This window comes from Toxotes jaculatrix, chromosome 17 (genome assembly GCF_017976425.1).
Source record: "Toxotes jaculatrix isolate fToxJac2 chromosome 17, fToxJac2.pri, whole genome shotgun sequence".
In the NCBI taxonomy this organism is placed as follows: Eukaryota; Metazoa; Chordata; class Actinopteri; family Toxotidae; genus Toxotes; species Toxotes jaculatrix.
The window spans coordinates 2342167-2365844 of NC_054410.1; the positions used below are offsets into that span (position 1 = coordinate 2342167).

General features: G+C 44.5%; 1 protein-coding gene across 18 annotated transcripts in view; it reads right to left on the reverse strand.

The window, feature by feature from the left end:
• Window positions 1-23678, reverse strand: part of mark3a (MAP/microtubule affinity-regulating kinase 3a) — a 39324-nt gene that overhangs the window by 9932 nt on the left and 5714 nt on the right. For 13 of the 18 annotated variants that reach the window (XR_005896203.1, XR_005896202.1, XR_005896201.1 and 10 more), the window contains exons 3-14: window positions 23122-23175; window positions 15976-16024; window positions 14416-14481; window positions 11977-12047; window positions 11295-11351; window positions 9509-9745; window positions 9026-9166; window positions 7031-7130; window positions 3667-3779; window positions 2958-3105; window positions 1886-2103; window positions 1619-1722 (exon numbers count right to left, since the gene is read on the reverse strand). Coding sequence is in view for 15 of the 18 variants with exons in the window: in XM_041060076.1 (XP_040916010.1) it covers window positions 1619-1722; window positions 1886-2103; window positions 2958-3105; window positions 3667-3779; window positions 7031-7130; window positions 9026-9166; window positions 9509-9745; window positions 11295-11351; window positions 11977-12047; window positions 14416-14481; window positions 15976-16024; window positions 23122-23175 (1358 nt within the window). In the remaining 3 variants the exon portion in view is untranslated. The remainder of the gene's footprint in view (window positions 1-1618; window positions 1723-1885; window positions 2104-2957; window positions 3106-3666; window positions 3780-7030; window positions 7131-9025; window positions 9167-9508; window positions 9746-11294; window positions 11352-11976; window positions 12048-14415; window positions 14482-15975; window positions 16025-23121; window positions 23176-23678) is intronic. The other 5 variants (XM_041060077.1, XM_041060083.1, XM_041060086.1 and 2 more) reach the window with 1 other exon arrangement.

Below are 23678 nucleotides of genomic sequence, written 5' to 3' on the forward strand. Positions count from 1 at the left end.
TATTGCAAATGTCTGCAGCAGAGCAAGAGATCCTCCGGTTCATGGCGGGCAGAGGGGTGATACAAATATGGAAAAATATTATCACACACACAGTTAAAAACCTCGTCGGTCAAAGCTCGATGTCAGTGTGTGGATACATATTTTTCTCTACTTGTGCCTCCACTTTTACCAGTGTCTGAAATAACACTGAGTCAAAAGCAGGTAAAACTATTTCTTGGTGATTAAACAACACTGACGTCACATCTGAATGTCTCCATGGAGATTTTAATATTAAGCTGTTTTTGGGTCCTTTTTTGTTCTTGTTCTTAAAATATAAACTTTTTTAAACAAAGGTAAGTGCACAGGTCCTACAAGATTTATTCTGTACTCAATTTGGGATATTTTCATTTGCAGAAATTCACAATTTAGCAGTGGACCGACAACATCTGCCTGAATTTATATTCAGTTACTTAAATTCGGTAAATGTTTGATGGAAACCTCAGAATTCTATGACAGCAGGTGAATATATTTGGATTTGGGATTGCTGATCTGATTAGGATGATTATTTTAGTCAGTCTTCACAGGTTAAGTCCTCAGTTTTACCTGCTCTTGGCTGATGAACCTACATTTCAGACACTGACACCAAAAAACGAGTTGGATGCACACTCTCTTTACTGTTGTTTGCAGGAGATGGTGTCCATGGTTTAGCTGGGGTGTTACAGAGAGTGAAGCTGGCTGGATGTGTGGGTTAGCGAGGGGCCAAACAGGGGCTGAGACATGACAGGAGACAGACGGGGGGGGTTTGGAGGCCCTGCCGTCTTACTTGGGCGAGCAGTAGTCCAGAGCGTAGTAGGAGTGGGGCAGCGTGGCCCAGCCTGCCTGGCAAGCGTACAAAGGGCCGACGGTTTGATACCTCAGCCGCACCGAACTGGACGAGGCACCGAACGCAGCGGCCGCAAAGGCAGAGGAGGGGCTAGTGGCACAAGCCATCTCAGTCATGCTGGTCATGCCACGACGGAAAAAAACACCCCCACCCCACACACAGGCAGAAATGAAAAATAAGATGATGAGAAAAGGGGAAAGTAAATATAAGAAAGAAAGAAGGAAAAGAAACTGACGAAATAAGGGAATGAAACAAAGGAAATCTTTTCTAGGGATCCTGTCTGGTCCTGGCTGAAACTCTGCTCTCAGTTCAGAAGGCTGACGCTGATATTTTTGTATTGAGCCAACCGATGTCTGCACTCACAGGCTTCCACTTTGACCACATTCGCGTTCATAGTGAGGGTTTTTGAATTCTTGTTGGGTAGAAAAAGCTCTAAAGCAGCATTTGGACCAAAACACTGGAAACGGAAAACACTGACTGGAGGAGGAATTTTAAAAAAAACCAACAAAACAACACAACATACTGGCTTTCATAACAGGACCCACAAAAACATACACGATCTGAATGATCTCATTAGAAACAGCTCCTGAATGAAGAAGAATTCAGAATTAAACTGTTTGTGTCCACTGTGTTTTACTTATCAGAGGTAAAAGTGGCACCAGCTGAAATCCAAACTCTGCTCTCTGTTCGTCCCGACACAGGTTTAATGTTTTCGTGACGGAACCAGGCCGAGGGTAGCAAACACGCTCGTCTCACCTGTTCTCCTTCCCGTTGGGGATGACGGACAGCCGGTCCGTGTTGTTCCTGTCACTGCAGACATACGTGTTCCTCCTGGTCATACCTGCCGACGCAGTGTTATTCTGCAGAGAGAGAGGGAGGGAGGGGACACTCTGATATCTGATAAACAGTTTGATGATATTAAATATTAAAACATATATCTGGGGCTGCCCCCTGACGGCAGCTGCTGACGTTGGTGAGCTAAGCTGTATTTTTTTTTTAAAGGTGTGTCACTCAGACACTCACACTGGGGCCGGTGGTGGCGCCTTTCCTACGGTCAGGGATGTCAGCCTTGTTGGGGTTGTTGGCGTTGCCCAGCAGAGGGCTGGCGGGCGGAGCTCCGCGGCTCCCCGGGGTGCTGGGTTTACGGAGCTGAACTCCACCTTCCTCCTTCACGCTGTTCTCCGCCGTGGTGGTCTGACTCCTCTTTGGATGAGCCATCCCTGGAGGGACGTTCTGACCGACTACAGGGAGACAGACGTGTGACGGGTGACTCAAAGTCACTGTTTGTACCTCTGGCAAAAATACCAAACTGCCTTTTTTTTAATTTAAGGGCTTTTATCTAAAACGAGACGACCTACATTTGGAAGAAGAACAATTCTGACACTGACTCGAAGTGACGGAGCACAGAATCATCAGCACATCAAGGTATTTTTAAAGAAAGGAGGGTGATTTAGTTCATAGCTGGAGAAAATATCTGTCTTTTACTTCTGTTTTAATGCAAAATAACAAAACTGAGGCCACGTTTACTTCCAAGAGTTCCTAAATAATATCAGTTATTTCACTTATCTATCGACTTGGAGTTTGGAAGCGGTGATAGATATTTTTCACTGTTTTCTGACTGATAATAAAAAAATCTATCTGTTGCTGCTTGTTAAACTGAAATTGAGCATTTTGCTGTTTGGTTTATGAAAAAAAAAAATACACAGCTAAGAGTAAAAACACCACAGTATTCCTTAAAAGCACCGTGAACAATGCCTGTGAGTGGCTGTGTTCGAGCCGGAGATTAAAAGGTTCTCAGTGTGGATATTTAAGCTGCAGCTCTGACAGAGGAGAAGCAGGACAAGCTGAGGTTATTGACAAAGCATTATATCACGGTGGACAGCACTGAGCTGCGCAAATAAGCCAAAGGTTAAAGTGTCTCTGCCTGTGACTGGTTTGATTTAACCGCTTTTATCAGCCTGACAGAAAATTTGGTAAAGGCAAAGCAGAGTTTGAGCTCAAAGGAAAAACAGCATCACTGCTGCTACAAACTGTAAAATATAATATAGTGCTGCCTAAAGAAATTTCTGGAGCTTGTTGCCCCCCCCTCCCTCACCTTGTTCACTGTAACGCCTCTGTTTGTGGTTGGAGGAGACGCTCCTCTGGACTTTGAGGTGGGAGGGCGACTGGCCGTTGAGCTCGCTGTTGGGTCTCGGTTTGGCCAGAGAGAGGTTGCTGCTGGAGGCCGAGTCGCTGGGCTCCAGCTGAAGGACACACAGACAGACAAAGGACATGACCCACCTTCAGACTACTGATGCTGTATTTATCTGTATTTCCACATTCTACACGCATGATGACAATTTTACTGAGTGTGGTTCATAATAAGGTCAAACGCAGACTAAACTTCCAGCTATCTCAGGCAGAAGTACACAAACACACCTTTTCTGGCCTTTGTCACCCAGATTTATAACATAGGCCTTCAGCTATGGAGAACATAGCTCAGTCTGTCCTGAGCTCTGGTCCTTTCACTGTCTGAGCACATCGTGCAGAGAAAGGTGGGACGACCGATGTAAGATAACCGTTCTCTTTTTCCTCTCTGTTGTTGGTGAACAGGGTCACTGATATCAGTTTGAATGGATTTCTGATTAAAGAGGTTCATGGTTTATAAAATGCCTCTCACGCCTGGTGTTTAACCAAACCAGGCAGGTCCAGATTAAAGACTCGTGGACAGTCCCAACACGTCCCCTGCTCTCTGCTGACTCGGACAGAGAGGATGAGCTGTTCCTCTGTAACGCAGTGTGACGACAGCAGCTTGGTGTTTGTACCTCAGAGGCCTTCCTGCCCAGCAGCAGGTAGGTGGCTGTGATCTCGTCATACTTCATCTTGGCCAGAGAGTCCTGGATCTCCTCCAGGTTGTAGCCCATCCCCACCATCACATCTGCACAAACACAACACACAGTCCTCCGGGTTCAGTTTCTCCAGCGAGAGAGTTTCAGTTTTTATAAACTTTCAAATTAAACATCAGTGGTTTTGGACCTGATCGGACAAAACAGGACACCTGAAGACATCGCCTCAGGTTCTAAGATACCGTGATGGACATTTCTCACATTTCTTTCCCATTTGACAGATTCAGGTTCATCAATAAAAATGAATAGATTAATTAACAATTAAATAAGTCACTGGCTGCTCCAGAGAACATTTGCTGTTACTGCTCAAGTAATAAAATGGTAAAAAAAAAAAAAAAAAATTGATTATTTCACTTAATGTTTCAGCTGCAGCTCTAACATAAACACAAATATCCAACAACATATGGCAGATGATTAATTTTGCATGTAAAAGACTGTGTGCGTGTGTGTGTGTGTGTGTGTGTGTGTGTGTGCGTGTGCGTGTGTGTGTGTGTGTGCGTGTGTGTGTGTGTGTGTGTGTGTGGAGTGATGCAGGCAGTGGTAATCAGCCCTCTGCTCTCCAGTTCTTTCTCGATCAATCAGAAGCAGAAAGATGCTGATTGGAGAGGGTGTGAGAGAGCACGTATACAGTACTATGCCTGAGCGTGAACACACACACACACACACACACACACACACGCACGCATGCACGCGCACACAAAGAGAGTTCACGTGTAACCCTCCCCCATTGTCTAGCTCACGTTTGTAGAAGCATGCCAGGTGAAGCAGGGCAGTGTTTCCTGCTCCAGCCTTTAAACATTTATCTGTGTGTGTGTGTCCTTCCCCCAACATGCATCATACAAAGGCTTTTATCCTTCCACACTACGCACCCTATTAATGTTTTAAAAAGACTGTTCTCTGTGAACCGCGCTGGAGACCGAGCCGAAGTCGAAGCCAACGTGTTAAAATGGCTCACGAGCTTCACAGTGACCTGTAACGTGCTCTGATTTCCTGTCACTAATCTTTCTGTCACAGCAGGTCGTTGTCTCTTTTCACCGGGACGTTAAAACTCACTGTGCGATCAAACACAAAGTGTAGGAGCGACTGTACAAATCCAACACAGACGCCTCAGAACCTCTGTAGACACTTTTTATGGTTTGTATTTACATGTAATAAAAAAAAAAAAAACAAAAACCATGGGCTCTTGAATATTGAGATTTTCTATACTCTGAAGCTGCAGATTTAACTCCACTTTCCAAAGCAGTGCCTCCATCTTTGCTGCAGTTTCCCCACACACACACACACACACACTCGATCTGACATCTCCATCTTCCTGCTGCTTAAACAGGTTTTATTACGCTGTTTATTCCAGCTGCTATGTACATTTGGTCAAAGACGATTTGGCAGAACTGGGCAACAGTTGTAACCTGCAATCACACCAACCTTACAAATTAAAACGACTCGCGGGGGCGGGGGCTCGCTCCGTCATGTCACACAGAAACCCTCCGCTGAAAGCCATGCTAATGCAATTATTCCCGGTGGGTTAACAGCTTTCCTCCGCAGGTTTTTACAGACTGACATCTTCTAATTTGGTCGAATTAAATCTTTCCACACGTGTGTGGATGAATTTACTCTGACAGACACGACACATTTAAGTAAGCTCATAATAAACACTCTCACGAGTACTGATTTCAAAACCTGTGTCAGTCCTCTGTACCTGGACACTGACACCTGAGTCCAACTCAGCTGCGGCGACGTGTAAAACCGGCTGAGACGTCAGCTGGAGTGAGAAACGAGCTCGGCCTCTGTAACTAGGCAGAATCTGTGACGGCCATCTTTTCTCATCTGTCTCTACTCTCACTCCTTTCTCATCTCTCTCTCTCTCACACACACACTCCTGCTCCCCCTCAACACGTCTTTCTCTGCTCCACAGTTCAGAGTCTGTTCATCAGACAGATTCTCATCAGACACCTAAGACTGGCTCAATCACCAATCGCTGCCTTTCTACATAAGATGATAATTCATAAAATTTATTACAGAGCTCTTAATAAGGCAGAAGAAGATTTCTCATTTAATCTCTTTAATGTATTGAACCTCCTGCAGGTTTTACATGAATCTGACAGCATTCAGTTCAGGCTTGTGTTTGAAGTATTACAGAAGCATAACTCAGTCCAACTAGAGACCAACACGGCGCGTAACAAGGCGTCTGTCTCATCTGCTTGTTCATATCCCTCTTGTCTGAAGTCACCACAGTTTCAAGCATTTTGCTGAGAAAAGCCCCATTTGGACCAGACTCGTCTCCCTGGGTGATTTTAACTTTACCTGCGCTGGTCAGTGAGTGTAATCCTGCTAAACATCCATGCTAACACTAACATATCAGCCAATCGTTTATATTCACGACGGACATCAGAGATAATGATATTCATGTACGTGTAAGTCGCACTGAACAAGATCAATACATGTTCCATGTGTGTGCATTAAGATCTGAGTTACGGCTGAAATTCACCTCACATGGTGTCCTCCCTGGGAAGACCACAGCCTGAAAGCTCCCCGTGGTTAAAACAGCATCCACAGAAATGAGTTAGATCATCAAGGAGCACAGTGAATATTTTATTCCCCACCTCCCCCTGTAATGACACCACCTCTGCACGGTTTTTCATTTGGGGAAAGGTTTTACGTAACGCTTTAGATGCATTATTTAGAACTCAGGGATTCCTCAGAAAGATAAAGACGTCTCTCTCATGTTCCCTTCTACATCTTTCCTTTCCCCCTCTTTTTTCTCCTCGGGTGACTGGGAGTTCGCACCAACACATGTGGACCAACAGCCAACTCCAGCTGCTGTTATGTAAGAGCTCACCATTGCCCCCCCACCCCCCACCCCCCGATCACAGCTTTTATCCAGAGCACGATGGGGAGGCTTCCCTCTCCCTCGTCATTTCTCTGAATGCAGCAACACTGCAGCACTGTGTTTATTTCTTCATCATCACGTTTCATCTTTTCTCTGAAATAACGAGACCGCCTCTGTGTCGTGGATCTGAAACCACACTAACATTTAACTCCTCGCCGTCGGGCAAAAAAAAAAAAAAAAAAAGTTTTTACTGTAATAAATGAAAAGCAGAGGATGCTGATTTTTTTTGATGCTTGTGCATTTTTCTGATTGCACGACGGGGCACCGCCGGCCCGACGGTCATAAAGCTAAAAAAATTAAATGGCTAAGCAAACTTTACTTTCAAAGAAAAAAAATTATGTGATTTGACCTGCAACATCAGCAGTTTGAAAACCATCGGTGTGATTTTCTTTTTACCTATTCTCTTCTGATCCGTGATGTCCAGCTCTGGTTCAGTGTAAGGCTTGAGCTCGTCCTCCTCAAATCCTGCATTGATCCATCGATCCTTCATGATTTGCTGCAAAAATCAGATTAAGACAATTAGAGTCCGACTGATGAAAAAAAAACCATACACAGCATCTGACCAGTCAAGTTTTAAAATCCAGGTAATATTTGGTGGGTTTATAGGGATAAACTGCATTTCTGTGACTTGAACTAAAAGCAGAGGAGAACACTGTGCAGCCTAGATCACTATCCTGACCTTTCACACTAACATCCACGCTGTACTGTGCTGCAGCTCATTTGTTTGCACCTTTATTTTTTTTTTTTAATTTGCAGCTGATCGATTGATCTCTGGGGGGGTTTTAATAAGGACAGAGCCAAACTAATTATCACTTAACATGCTCTGATGTAACCGGAGCTTACGCCATAATCCAGGGAAATCACGTAACATCTGGGGCCAACACATGTGACCCTCAGAGTCCAGCCAACAACATTTAACTCAATTCACTCAAATTTAACTCAACAGATAATAAAATTGTTTCCTTCTCATAAAAAAAAAGCAAATGAAAGATGGAAACTGGCTCTCTGATGAAATGAGCCATTTAAAAAACACGAGACTTTAAACTTGTTCCCGTGGAACGAGCTCAGGAGCCAAAATTACTGTGGAAGAGTTTCAAGTGTTTTATGTGTAATGTGCATGTGCTGACAGACAGGGCAGCACAGTTCCGGCTAGAAGATAATCATTAACGCTGTTCTGGCAGCATGATCACCACTATGATTGATCTGCGGAACAATTCTCCGTCCTCTCCGCCTCTTACATGAAACACCGACTGTTTTAATCTCAGCAGATGCTCTGAGTGAAATGAAATGTCTAAATATTTCTGCGATTATCTGATGAAGGATTGTGGAAAATGAAATTGCGATTTTTTTCTTTTTTTAATAACCAAATGTTCAGCTCGTATCTGCTGTCAGGACACGGAGTCAGGTCTGCGGTCAGGTGACGTTTCCTTCCATGTTGACTTCACTTTACAGCAAACTGCAATAAAAGGAGTAATTTTACTGATGCACGGTTTCTACAAACCACTGGAGGGATTTCACCTGCACTGTCTTCAACTGTTCGATGTGCAGAGAAGTTAAGCAACTGCCTGAGCCAGCTGCCCACCAGGCGTCAGTCCTGTAAACTGCGACGTTATGATCTGTGTCACAGTTTACAGGACTGTCGTGACCCAGGACAGTTAATGTAAGATGCTATCGTCTGTGCCACTCACTCACTAAAAGGAACCTCTTTGTTCCCGCTGGAATAACTGAACTGAAATTCGTGATTCAACATAATCCCATTAAAAAGGTGCTCTGCCGAATTTTCTTGTAAACAAACACATTCATTGAGCAGAGACGGATGAAACCAGTGGCAGGATAGGAATAAAGCTGCTCGCGTGCGAAACGAACAAAGTCACAAAATGCCTCCATCGTGGTTTCTGTTAAGACATAATTCCTGTTTTGATCTTGGCCTTCCCTCAAACGGGATTTACTGGTCTCGGTCCTGACTCACCTCATTGGTTATGACTTTAATTCAGTTTTACTTTTCAGGGGAACTGACTCAGACCTAACTAAGTTAGTTTAATGTGCTCCACTGAAAACAGTGAGGGGTCCTCGGCTAACGGACGGAGGCAGAGAAGCGAACAAGAAAGACAATTTCGGTACAAACACGGATGATGATGCATTATTCATGGTTACAACATCAGAAAGAAAGAAAGAAAGAGGAGAGAGTGGGCCGGGCGCAGACAGAAAACAGGACACCGTGGGTGTCGAAGGAGATGATGCAAGGTGGGAGGGGTGGGGGGTTATGCAGGAACCAGGAGGAGGGGAGGGGAGGGGCGGGGTGGGGTTGTTGGAGAGGTGGAGGATAGATGGCATTCTCCGATGGTGCAGACGTGCTGGGGGAGAGTGTTAAGAACGAAGAGGTATATTTACATTTTCTGCGTCCTCCCTCACCTCGAGAGTCCCCCGCTTGGCCGGGTTGAGCACCAGGAAGCGTTTGAGGAGGTTCTCGCAGTCTGTGGACATGTAGAAAGGGATGCGGTACTTCCCTCGGAGCACACGCTCCCGCAGCTCCTGCCGAGAGCAGAATGACAGACGGGCGGTTAGAAAAACACTGGAACAGGACTTTACTGTCCTGGTTCTGTCTCACTGAGTCGTTCTCTGCTCCCTGCAGCAGGAAGCCGTTTCCAGACAAAAAGGCCCACACAGATGTTCAGTTACTCTGAAGGTGGCAGAGCTGTGATTACAGGGTAAAGTCACTTCATGACCCAATAAGACTGACAAAGGTGTAACCAGTCCGACCCCGAGCCTGTCCAACAAAACTAATCAGAGGCCACTAGAGCCAGGACAGTAAAGACACTGTAGGTGGACAGAGGGTGTGTAGGTTCATCCATACACACACACACATAATCCCACCTTAAGGTTCTGTCCATCGAAGGGCAGCGAGCCGCTGACCAGCGTGTACAGTATGACCCCCAGACTCCAGACGTCCACCTCCGGCCCGTCGTACTTCTTCCCCTGGAAAAGCTCCGGCGCTGCGTACGGAGGGGAGCCACAGAACGTGTCCAGCTTGTTGCCCAGAGTGAACTCGTTGCTGAAGCCAAAATCAGCGATCTTGATGTTCATGTCTGCGTCGAGGAGCAGGTTCTCAGCCTGCAGACACACGGGCAGAGGTCAGGGGTTATGATCCATTTCTCTGCAGTACATGTTCCCAGCTAATATACTATATACCAACTCATTCAGTGTTTTTCAGGCTTAAACTGACGGCCACATTTCAAGATTCTTTTTTTTTTTTTTTATCAATCAACCAATCGGTTAATTATTTCAGCTCAATTTTCCATATTCTTGCAGAGCGACGTTTGGTCTAATGAAATAGAAAACGTCTCCTTTGTGAATGAAACTGCTCAAACGCAGGCAAAGATTTCAAGACAAACATCTGCTCACACGCAGCTGTGGGCGAAAGACTAATTAGGATGCTGAGACGGAGCGAGCCGGAGGACCGGACTGACATCCTGAGAGGCTTTCAGCTACGTGAGGGGTAAACAACACTCGTCGCCGCGTGGCTGACCATCACCAGAACCAAAACAACACATTTCATCTCAGTGGGTGACACTGGCGAAGCTCGAGACGGACATAAAAACACCTGTCCTCATTACACACAAGGACAAACGCAAACGTTACAGGCTGCGTATGTGGAGCAGGGAGAAGAGACTGCTCCTCTCACATCTCCCTCCTCATGGATGTTTCATGAAGCTCTCCGGCAGAAACAGTGCAGATGCACGGACTCCTCTCAGCCAAGCGACTCCCACTGACGCCGAGATAAAAATACAGAAGCATCAATATTTATACCTGGATAAGTAAAGAGAGCGTCACGGCTGCGGAATGGAGGAGGTCCATTTACACTACAGCGGGTGGTGTGGTGGAGAACATGTGAGCAGTTCAGAGGGCTGCATACTCGTATGTTTGCAGACACGCCAGCACGGACTGTGGCGTCATTTTAAGGCGGCTGTACAGCCGAGCACAAGGTCGGAAAACGGCAAAGCGGAGTTTTGGAATCAAACGCGCGGTGTTTAAGTTGCCAGTTTGAATATATGCGAGAATATGAGTTAAGACGAAGAGCCATAAAACACACAAGGCTGTCGTCAGAGGACATTAGCCTCAAAGGGTGGGACACTTTGCCAGTTTACACTCTTGATACGACAAATAAACATTAAAATCTGTATTAATTTTAGTTCTAATTTTAGTTCAAATTACCATCTCAAAGAAAACAGGGAGAAAACCAAAACCAAGACAAATTCAATCCAACAAGGCACCTGGATATGCAGAAACAAAAAATATAAAATTAAATAAAATGAACTATAAATAGGATATAACACAAATACAAGGAAAAAATTATGTTTGTTATTTATAATTATACATTTTTACAATTATGTTCACTGCCATTTAATATCTAACGTAATTATTTGGGGATATTTCTGATACTAAATAAATACGATAAATAGAAGAGTTTGGACTTTAAAGTGAAATAACTTGTTCACATCTTTCGACTTCAGCCTTTCCCAGAAGGCCTGAACTCCTTCGAGGATAACGGATACACACTTTGCTGTTTTCACATCACATCATGCTTTCCTCAGCCTCTTCTGAGAGAATTTTCTGCAGCTAGTGACTCGACTACAAACCAGCGTGGCTTCTCTGAACTCACCTTGAGGTCTCTGTGAACAATGTGCTTCTGGTGGCAGTACTGCACCGCCGATACAATCTGTTGGAGGAAAAAGACAAGCGGAGTTTAGCTAAATGTCTGGTTCTCAGACAGTGACAAAGGATGTGGTGGAGGAAGAGGGGGAGGAGGTGTGGTTGGCACGAACAGGAAAGATAGAACATAATGCAGGTGGAGCTAAAGACATCAAGAGGGCGAGAGAGAGAGAGAGAGAACAGGTTTCCTCTTTCCTACTTCACACTCATCTGCCTCCGTCCAGATCACACGATGGACTGATGGCTCAGATTTTCAACGCAGATTAACACTGAGTGGAAAAAGTTGGTGTCATGTGAATATTTATTTGAATCTGAATCTAATGACAGGAGGGGGCTATTGATAATGCCCTGCATAATTTAACAGCCCCCCCTCCTGTAATAAGTGACTATAAAGCAAAGCAATCGTAACCTGTAAAAGTCTGTGGGACCTTTATGGCATTTGTAGTCTGGTGGCATCATACTGTACCAAACACGGTGACAATTTAGAGGCAAGTTTGGACATTTCTTATCTGTTCTGCTTCTGGGACAGCAACGTCTCTGTTGTCTGAGGACTGAGGACGGCGACCCGTCTGAGGTACAGCAGGGAGCAGAGGTGTGAAACCAGAACACTGCAGGGGAAGGAAGCTGGGTACCTGTCTAAATTTAGCCCTGGCCTCTTTTTCCTTCATTCTTCCGTGTGCAACCAGGTAGTCGAACACCTCTCCTGCAAAGGAAAGAGCGAGAGAGCGAATCAAACAAAGAATCAAGTGACGGGAGATTGAGGGGGACAGAGAGGACAATGAATGAGAAGTCAGAGAATAAACACAAGACGCAGAAGGTAGAGAGAAACAAAAAGTGAGCCACAACTTATAAAAATAAGCAGATAAAAATAACTTCACGCTGAAATTTTCAGCGCAGCTGGCCTGCACCGTCGCCCATGTGTATGGTTCGAGGGTGTTTCTTGACCATACTGAGACGAGCGCGGCGCAGCTTCCTGCACACTGAGCCTCTCCTGGAGGCACAAAGCTGCTGCTGTGTGCTCCGGCAGCAGATCCTTCCCTCGGCCCACACTCCTGCGCACTCCCAGCCAAAACGTGACTACGCTCATGTGCTAATTGAACTTGAACGGCTGCTGAGTGTGAGTGTGTGTGTGTGTGTGTGTGTGTGTGTGTGTGTGTGTCCGTACTGAAACGATGGAGCTAAACAAAATAACAAGCAACAAAACTTGCAACACAAACGCCTCCCCCACTTCTCCTGAATCCTCGAAACCCTCCCACTCTCTCAGGGCCGACCTGCAGAGGCGGGCAGAGTGAGCGTTTCTGTGCTTCAGAGCTCTAGAAAAGCAACAATTCATCACCGGTCTCTGACTCAACCGCTAAAGACAGAATGTGCCTGCGAACACTTCACATATCAGAGCTAAAGAGCGCACACACTGTGTTCTGTACATGGGGATGAGATTAGGGATCAAAACCGGAAAGACGTGTGAGAACTCTGAGTTTACACACAGATACGTAACAAGAAAAACCAGAAAAACTATGATTGTGAGACGTAGTGTTAAAAGCCTGTTTAAAATCTTATTCCTTATAATTAAATAATCCTGAGGAAACTTCTTGAGCCACACTGCCCACGGAGCTGCCCCAGAGATGGCCCCTGTTCCACTGCTCTGAATGCGGTGAACCTGTTAGGAAGCCTCCTCAGTGAACCGACAGACCGGGAACACATCAGGAGGAGTGGACGGCAGAGAAGTGTACATGGACTAACAGATCACTATAATGTATATAAACACGATAATTCAATTACTTGCGTAACCCAGGTTCTCTGAGTGACCTGGTTACTCGAGTGCACGTAAACACACTGGAGGAGAAATCTATCTTTGGCCATTTTCTGTTTCCTACTTTGTTTTGTGGACATAAAGCAATAAAAACGGTCCTTCTGAAACACGCAGGCAGTTCTGAGGAAGATGATACGTAACACTGAAAAATCTGTGTTAGCAGCATTTTGTTTTGGTTTCAGACGGCGTTTATGTAGCTTCATGTTTTACTGTGAGGACGGTTTCAGTCTCCTCACTGCTCCACCCAGGTCTCATGTTTTCGTCTCTCCGGGTTAATGTTCGAGTCACATGCTTTGAATGTGTCATGAATTATTCTCTCTGTTTCCATTGCGCTTTGTCACATTTTGTTTTATACTACATACTTTAACTTTCCCACCTCGGCCAAGCGCAAAAACCTCGTGCAATATTTGGACGTTCCACCACAAAGTTACCGCTAAGCTCACACAACCTTTGTCTTTTAGTCTGTGCCCAGCAGGTCGGACGAAAAGTGTCACGTTTGTCTACAAGCAAACACGTAATTCAACAACGTCCTGTATCTGAAGAGCAAGGTTTTCACTGCAGGATGAATAAATTATTACTTAGCTCTAAATGGAACAGTTCCTGTCTCTGTTTTTCTTTTATTAGTTATTTTCTGGAAACTTTCCAGGAAATAATTAGGAACTTATTGGGATATAAAGGACTCATAGAATAAAATTTTGTTGTGAAGATGCTTATTTCATGCTCACGTTGCAGATTTAACTGTACATCAGTGTTTTCAGTAACTAACGTACTCACACAGTGATCACTGGCAGTATCTTTACACTGATTTACTCAAATCTGTGTTCTCATGCCTTGTTACAGTAGAAGTACAGTGTGCAGACTTCACACTGCTCCCAAGATCTATAAATTATTAACAAATGCATTTATCACATTTGGTGTTAATAAATTATACTTGGGACCTGGGAGCAGCGCACGGTGTGCAGATTTCCACTGACTATATTTGGTCATAGCTCTACAGCAGTTGTTCAGATACGGTTTCCCACTTAATTTTTTTTATTTTACGGTTTCACAGTCAAACACTATCAACTGTTTTCATATTTATATGTCGCTGTCAGGACAGCTTAAGAAACCATAAAAAAAAAAAAAAAACGAATTGTGTCAATGCCTAAAATTAATTTTCATTCAAATAACGGGGCTAAATTTCTCAGAAGGGTTTGACTTGCTGGAGATACATGAGTTTCAGTTTATTCACAAAATGTGAATAATTTTATTTCTGTCTCACCTCCGCTGGCGTACTCCATCACCAGGTACAGCGTCCTCTCCGTCTCAATCACTTCAAAAAGTTTGACTGAAAGAGAGAGAGAGAGACAGAGAGGGAGGAAATTATAAATTCAATTATGTCTAAAAATGGGAGATTCAGACAGAGACAGTAATGAATTCATGGAAACGAACACCAGAAGTGTTTCCAAACAGATCCCCCGAGAGTCGAAGGAAATAAGTCATGTGGCTCAGTGTGTGGTCGTGACGATATCAGCGCAGCATCGAGCCGAGCGGAGCACTGCTCAGTATTTACTGTACAGTCCAAAAGCTGTTTTTTTTTTTTTCGCTGCAGTGTGTTCAGCTCGAAGATATAAAAGACTGTGTGATGATCGGCTGAGGGCTAAATATAGACAAGGTGGGAAGGAAGACAAAGAGAGAGGGAGAGGAGAGAGAGAGAGATAAAGAGTGCATGGGCCGGTAAGCGCTTACTATCACCCTGGTAATTATAATCACATTTCTGCAGAGGAAATCATGGAGCACAGGGAAAGGAAATTAAAAGTAATTAGCAGGGAATCCCGTCTCCGAAATCAAACGCAGCACAGCAGGCTTGTCTGATGTGAACGTCCTGTGTGTGTTTTATTTATCAGGCACACCGAGCTAAAACTAAAGCAGTACAATACAACAGCCCAGTCACAGATAAAGCCCAGAAGTGTTTCTGTTAATCCATCTACCCTCTCTGATAAACACGGGGTGGACAAAATAATATAAACACCTGTGAATAAAACGTTATACAGCATTCAGCAGCACAACAAACTATGTCCTCCACAACGGCCAAGATGACAACCATCATGATGGTAGGATTTCATCGGACTGTTTGTTTCAGTTGTACCTAATAAACTGCCACCGAAAACAAAGGTCATCAAATTAATCTGTAAATAATATAACCATCCTTTGCAGCGGTGCCATTTCTCATGTTTTTTTTAGCCATTATTATAACGTTCAGGCTCTGGACCGCTGAGGTTTTTGTGATCCTGGCTTCTTGTTGCTGCAGCGGTTTGGTGTTAGTTGGTATTTCCTCCTGCAGCTGGTTGTTTGATGCCAAAGTTTGCTACTGCTCCAGGCAGCGCGCTCTCTGGCTCACTGATCAAAACCATTTCATTTTCTAATCCAAAAAGAAAGCGGAAAGATCTGCTGCTCGGTTTCAGCCTCATCCATCAGACACAGCCGTCCACAGAGGACAGTGACCGAGACCGTACGTCACCGTGACAAATCATCAGACATTTTATTGTCAGATGAATTTCAGCGTCACAGGCGTTTTATAAAATGTGAGGAATGTTTCTGGCACAGGTCGGAGTGTCTGACCTCAGCAAGCCAACCTCGTACTTTGAACTGCTGCTGTATTTACAGAAACGTTTACGTTTTCCAGGACTGTCTGAGCTTCTCTGAGCGAAACACTGACGTTGACTGAGGTGGAGGTCTACGATAAATCTGTCCTGCATCACAACCTGTGAAAAGTTTTAAAACTTATGTGAATGAATGAATGAATGTTTGAGCAAATACATAGTGTTTAAGACTCACTTACCTATATTCGGATGATTCAAGATCTTCATTATTCTAACTTCTCTGAAAAGCTGAAAGGAAGAAGAGAAAAGAGGAATTTATAATCAACAGGTTTCAATATTCGATAACTTTATTGCCATTTCAACGTAATTAGAACATAACTGGCACATTATTCAATGATAAAAAATAATCAATAGTTGTAGCCCTAATTATCAATATTGCATTCATTTTTATCTGATCACAGATCAGAGTTTTCTGTCTCTTTCCCCATTAAACACTTCTGTTCTTAGATGGTTCATAACAGGAGATCATGGGTTCACTAACCCAGACACGGGTCTTTGTCTCGTCAAACACACTTGTCCAGGAAATGTGATCATTTTGTCACCGCCGGCAAATCAACACGACAACAGGAATCCCTGAAGCAGAGCATCGGTTTAACCCAGCCTGAGAAACGCTCGTGAAACAGCCGACATCCGCCCCCCCCCCCCCTCACCGCCAGGGTGGAGAAGAGGGTCTGAATTACATTAAACATGCAGCATCACGTCTCCCCACCTCACACTAATAATAAGAGACCGTGTCACCACACGCTCTCCCACCCATCAGCATTCACAGGGACCAGACAAGCAGATTTGTAACGGCCAAAAAGGCTTTTTAGTCTTCTGCTGTACAAGGCATAAAGAGATGTGAGTGCTATTTATTATTGATGTGCCGTTAACTACCCCTCAGTCTCTTCCCTTCCATACAAACATAAAAAGGCATCAATTCTTCATGAGGCAGGAGCAGTCACAGTGTGCTGGTTTGCTTAAGGACAAACAAATCATGTGGCCGTGCAGCGAGAAAACACACAGACACGCACAGATACCTGCTGAGAACACACAACAGAAAACGTGTTTCCACTGTGTTTAAGTTATCAGAAAGTCATGTGTTAAAACGCCTTATTTTGTTTGAAAACCAGATAAATCAACCTTACTTTACAATTAATAATGATACAAAACTAAGAACATTATGAAAATTTAAGCAAACCTTTCCAATTGAAGGCTGCAATCATCTAATCCTCGGAAATTTTTACTGGAAAAAAAAACTCCTTTAAAGATCAATCAGTCACTAAAAAGTCATTTTTTTGTTGAACAAACAAATAGAAAATATAACTGTTCATAATCTGATGAACTGCACAGCTCAAACATCTTGTTGAGATAATAAATTGTTGCTTAATTGTGCATTTTTCTTATTTATCTCTGAGATTTAATCTGTTCTCTGTTCTCAGCGGGGAGCGAAACAAACAAACGTCAGTAAAGCGAGCGGGGAGTCTGAGCGACACCAAACAAAGGTTCGGTGACAGACTCGAACCCACGGAGCCTCGAACCCGCCAATCCGCCGGGACGCCCTGATAAAGCCTTCTGTCCTGGCGCCTGCCTGAGAGGCAAACAGATGGTGACAAACAGCGGGTGATGTTTTTTCACATTCAGTACGGCGCTGCAAGTCGAGCTGCTCGAACACACACGGCCACACAGTTCTGTACAAACGGGGAGAGACGCATGTTGTTTAAGGCCTCTCGTGTTTCACAGTGACCCTGCTGCACTCTGAACCAGGTCTGTCCTTGTGTAGCGCGTCCACTGCGTCCACTGTGCAGATGTTTTATGTCACAGAAGAGAAGTTTTTAAAAAAAAGAAAAAGCGCATCCCAGCGTTTGGCAAGTCTCACGCCCCTGTGGATGAGCTTGTTACTGTCACAACAATTTCCTGAAAACAAAAAAGGACCAAAAGCTAAATGCAAAAGGTTTTCCGAGAGTTTTTAAAAGCATTCTGTTAAACGTAGTAAAATCATTACTTTAAGGCAGACAAAGCAGTGGACAAATTGTGTAATGGTGACACTGAACATGGACTGATTCGGAGCAGTTACTGTTCTGGGGGAAAAAAAGCCATGTCTCGGTCTGGAGGTGCAGGCGTACAAAGGTTTATAAGCTCCGATGGAGGGAGTTCAAACAGACGACGGTATGGGCGCGTGGAGCCCTTACAGATGCTGGTAGCTTTTCTGAGGCAGCGTGAGCGGTAAACGGCCTCCAGGGCTGAGAACTGCATCCCAATAACGTTCTGTGCGCAGGAGACGACCCGCTGAGCAGCATTCCTGTCAGCTGTTGTGCAGCTGAGACGCCACACAGAGATGCAGTGTGTCAGGAGGCTCTCTGCGGTACGGCGGCAGAAAGTCACCAGGAGTCTGTCGGAGCAGACCGGCTTTCTTGAGGCCGTTGGACACTGACACCGCTGTGGGGACAGACGGGGGTAACTCTTGTCTTGCCACACGCTCCCAGTGTCAGTGCTGAAACCTCTGTATGAGTCTTTGATGCCTGTGTGACTTGATCCTGAGTGCCTGTAGGGCTCTGCACATCCACGAACATCGTGCCGTTTACCCGCGGCTTGCAGAGGATTGTGTACAGTTTGCTTTGGGCTGTTTTTATTTTGGACACTTTGTAGTCTAAGAATTCAATCAATCAACAAACAAACAAAAAGATTAATTAACAGGGAAACTCTCTAGTTGCAGCCAGACTTAATTAGATCTTTTGTATAAATGCCATTAATGATAAAAACGGTCAAAAAGGAGGTATTCCACTGGTGCCATAATCTCTGCATCCTTCTGTGTCTGCGTGGAAAGCAGTTTAAACACAAGCTTATTGCTGTGAAGATAAGAATCGCTTGAAATCACGTGATTCTAAAATAACAGCTTAAACACCGAAATCCTCCGAGGAGCGCCGGCTGTGAGAGATACTGAGATAATAAACCTCATTTCATTCCAGTTTCAGAGACAAACGAAGGGTTAATTATGAACTCTGGTCAGCGAGGCCTTCGGGATGGAGGCGACCGGTTTGGAAGCCAGGACGAGTGTGGCTGCTGACGAGGAGGAGGAGACGGAGACGAGCTCTGGAGTGAGCCTGAGGTCTCCTCACTGTCATTACACTCTGCCTGTGATCCCACTCTGCCCGTCATTATACTGAAAATACTCCCCTGAGCTCGCAGAAAGTACAGGGGAATAAATCTGAGCTGGTTTTTCCTGAGTGACACTGGAAACCCCCGTCACTGCCGCTCAAAGAGACGAACCATCTCACCTGGCTACCGGAGAGAAACTACAACTGAGCCGCAGGATGAATCTGCTCAGGACAGTTTGGTTGTCGGTAAGAGACAAGTACACGAACATCTCTTTCCAAAAACTGCGTGACTTTGTTAAGTCTTTTCGGCACAGTCTGTGCTGCCCTACATAGCAGATACGAGCCTTCAGACACCTGGGTCGTGTGAAAAACAACACACAAAGGAGTGTATGGAAATACTTTGTCAGGTATGTTGTGCAGTAAACAGAATCAGTGGGAATAACGAGAGAGAGAGAGAGAGAGGCAGAGATGATTCACCACATAATACAACCGTTAGGTCGAGGACGTAAACCTGCTGGTGATCCAGTCATACCACCCCAATGATGCACAGCTGTCCCCCATTACACAATCTGTCTTGTGATCAATACATGACACCTTCAGGCCAAATGACACACAGAATTCGATGGTGAAATTGGCTGGGCTGTTGTGAGAGCGGATCTTTGTGGAGAACTCTCCCTCGCCGCATTCTCCCGTTTAAGTTAACGTGGCCTCAATTACAAGTGATGTGAGGCTCGTAAACAGGATCCTGTGGGCTCAACATTAGATCATTTACCGCATGTTTTCGCTTTCATCCCACCAGGTTAGAGACTCTGAGGTGAGTCACAACAAATCAGATTACAGCCCCCTGCAACATCAGCTAAGAACGATGGATGTCAGTAGATTTTTTTTTTTGCTGTAACTGACCCCTGGAGTTTATTTCAGTTTAGAGAAAAATATCCGGACTGCAGTTTACCTTCAGTACATTCTGTTAAGTTCAGCTTTCTGAGTGAGACAGACGGCTTCTCTCTGCACTTCTTTGTTCCCTCCAGTGCTCAAATGTTATTGTTCTCATCTGGACAAACATCGACATCGAGGGAATAAACAGCATGGTTCAAATTTACTGCTCCTCACCGGGGTTAGGACAACTTAAAGAAAACAGGTTTGTCTCAGCTTTCTGAAGTTATGAGGCCGCGGTGCCTTTCGGTGATTAAACTGCTGCAGGTGTGAAGAGAAAGACAAACCGAGCACCAGCTTTTTGAATTTCCAGACCAATTTGCTTTTTGTGACCCTTTAGTACAAAGTCATGTTTTCATGTAAGATTCAATGAGCGAAAAATAATCCAGATTCAGTAAAACACTCTAATATTAATCCTTCCATATCACTAAAAACGAAGACGTGCTCCTCACAAACTTTTTCCCGCGTGATTAATTAGCTTTATGACACACTGCAGACCTCCTGCCTCTGTGTTGAGAAACAGCACTTTAAATGTAGTAACCACTTCATGAAAAGAACAACCTCAGCACAGGGAGCCGAGGTTGTCCCGGACTCCTACCATCTGATGAACAGTGTTTACATTTAATCAAGACGTCCAAGTGTCACACTCCCTCTCTGACCTTTGACCTGGACAACAACAAGAAACCTCAGCGGGCTGAATCGGGGCAGGGAGGGAGGAACAGAGTGGGAGCTGAGAGCAGTTTGCCAGGAGCCCGTGACAGATGTGAACGTCGACTCAGCTCCTCCAAACTATTAAGAACAGAGGCTGAAAATAAACATTTAGGCTTCGGAGACGATATCCCCCGCTATCAGCCTCTCGCCAATTCCTGCAGTTACATAAGAGGTCAGGACACAGCGGTGCCGGCTCTGATGCAGGTTGGCTGTTTTCAGCAGCACCAACTCAAAGGCAAAGACGAGCGCAAAGGAAAATAAACACGAGATCGTTTAAAACTCATCTGAACCTGAACACAACGTCCGATTCACAAACTCCAGAGCTTCAGTCAACAGTTTCAACACAGGCCTTATAAAAAAGCACGAGTATTAATGTTTTTAAAGGATACGTTTGGTATTTTATATATTCAACAGCCCCTCTTTGGCTCTCAGCTCCAGGTCCATTGGTTTCTACTGAACATTTAAATCTTTAAAACCAGCTCAAAAATATATATTTTCATGTTTAAGGCTCAATATTTTCCTAAAACTGGTGGGTACTGTAGTTTTTAAAGGGAGGGAACTGAGTGTGTGTGGAAGTGTTTTTGGAAAGAGAAAGTTTAGCTGATGGTACAAACTAAGACTTTTAGTTATTTATTTAAATTAGTCTTGGAAGCAAAGCTTGTAATCTGATTACTTTAGTTTCTATGACCTTACATTCTTAGAGCATTATTTTCATTACGTTGCTGCTCTCGCTGGTTCACTGATTGAATTAAATGATAGATTATCATGCTGCTGCCAGTGCTCTCGCTGTTAGGGTCTGTTTGGGACAACACCGTTTCTGATCGGGTCTATTTAGTTCCAGGCTTTATGCTAAGCTAATGGGCTTTAGCTTCAGATTTAACCTTCAGAGATAAGAGCGGTATCAATTTCTCATCTACCCATCAGCATGAAAGCAAATAAGTGCTTTTCTGAAAAAGTTGAATTGCTCCTTAAACATGAGTGACCCTCGTAGAAATGAAACCTGGGAGATCAGGGGCCAGGCTCAATTACTGAGAATCGTACCCTTAAAGTGAGCCACAAATCTAATCCATGTCAGGATCTCCTTCAACTCTGAGTATCCAAGTCACCTACCGAGAAAGTAAAGGAAAAAACACAGAAAGCCAGCCTATAAATAGAAACACATGACGGCAATGAGAACAGTTAACGTGTCAGTCACGAAAAAGTACTAAAAAGTACTGAATGTAGTTTCTTTTTTCAAGTGTGTTCCAATTCCTTAAAATAAACATCTAAAGACATTTGTGTCCCTGGTGGAACAGCAAGAAAAATAACCTGACAAATGAAGAGAAGCTTTTTTTTTCCTTGACTGTGACAAAGCAGTAACCTAAAAACAACAAGGACCGCCGACAAAAGCCTCACGCTTTGTGTTTCCGTGAGCAGCGCTGTCATGACTCAGTGTTTTTCTGTCGGTGGAGTGTCACAGCCAACGCCAAAGGGCCCAGGCCTCTGAGATACAAAGGCCAGAATCAATGGAGCTTTGGAAAAACTGATGGAAAACCACTAGCCGACCGCTGAGAGGGACGAGGGAGAGAGAGTGGAGCTGGGCGGCGGGGGCCAGCCGAACATCAACACCCAACATCATCATCACCGTCACCACCAGCAACAGCAGCCGCCAAGTTCAGCCCCGTCCCCTCTTATCTGTCTGATGAGCAAAAAAAAACAAAGCCTCCGGAGCTGCAGCAGCCGAGTCGATATCGCTCTGACTTCCCCGAAATGACTTCCAGGCCGAGAGACAGAGCCAAAATGTACAGCGGCACGGGTCAAAACAGCCACACACACACACACACACACACACACACACATCTCGCTTGCTAATGAGTGTACACATGAAAAGAAAAGAAAACGGGCAGCTCATTCTCAACTCGCTGCCTTCAAACTGTAAAGTGAAACTGCGATTCACTGGGCATTCACTCCCAGCCTGTGAAATTTGCATTTTAAAAGCAAACCCGCTTCCTGATTTGGTTGATTTAACATGGAAAACAAAACTGTCACTCCCAGTTGCATGACAACCAAGCAGCATGAACTGGAAAAAGGTAGGGGGGGGGGGGGGGGGGGGGCGATCACATCTAGTTTCTCTTGGAGGCTAGCAGATGTTCAGAGAAACAACATTAACGACAGAGACCAAAAAACAACCATTTGCAGCAGAGAAGTCTTCATGGGGACAAATCTAAACGTCAAACACCTTTTAAAAACTGCAAAAACACTTGAATTTTCTCTTCTTTTACTGAATTGGCTGAACAGAGATGATTGAACCGAGCCTAACATAGATACAGTCTCCTTTAACAAGATTTACAGTCCAAAATCTTCAAGCAAAACCTAAGTGGGGCACTCAGCGTAGAGCTGAATCATCTCCTCCACTGCACCAAAAAAAAAAAACACCAAACTAAAATAATGAAAGCTCTGAATTCACCCCAGGAAGATATATGGAGAACACATGCTCCGTCCCAGCATGCCCTGCTTCCCATTTACACAATTAATATCCAATCTGTTGTGCGTCATGAATTAGTAAATGAACTTTGCCACAGCGTGAGAGTATAACAGAAGAGGGAGAAGGGGAGGGTACATTACCTTCTGAAGGCTGTTTGGGTTCAGCTGCGTCTTGTCTATTATCTTAATTGCCACCTGTGGAGAGAAAAAAAAAAACAGCATCGAAACTGAGCTAAATGGGACATAACAGAAGAAAAGTGTGAAAAAGAGGAAGTGGAATACGGCCCTGAAATCAAACAGAAAAGAGACAACGGCTCAGGAAGGGAAAATCACATTTAAGAGCCAAAGCAGAACAGAAAATGTGTCTTTTTCAAAAGGAAAACACTGGATAAACTTCAATTCATAGCTCTTAGAGCCAATCTGAAGGACCGATCAGACAGTTTCATCGTCCTACGTCACATAAAATATGGCAAAATGGCAACTACAGACTGGCGAACAGCAGAATCGGGAGGGGACCGGGGGGAAAAGAGCAGCACCGTGTCGTTAAATGTCGTGAGCCGTGTTCAGAAGCTTGCTCTTTCTGTTCATCAATTATGAACAAATCAAATGCTCAGCAGCAACGGGCTCTCCCTGAAAACATCCATTACTGCCGACAAGGTTTAGAGCGATGAACCTGTCAGTATATGGAGTTAGTAGAG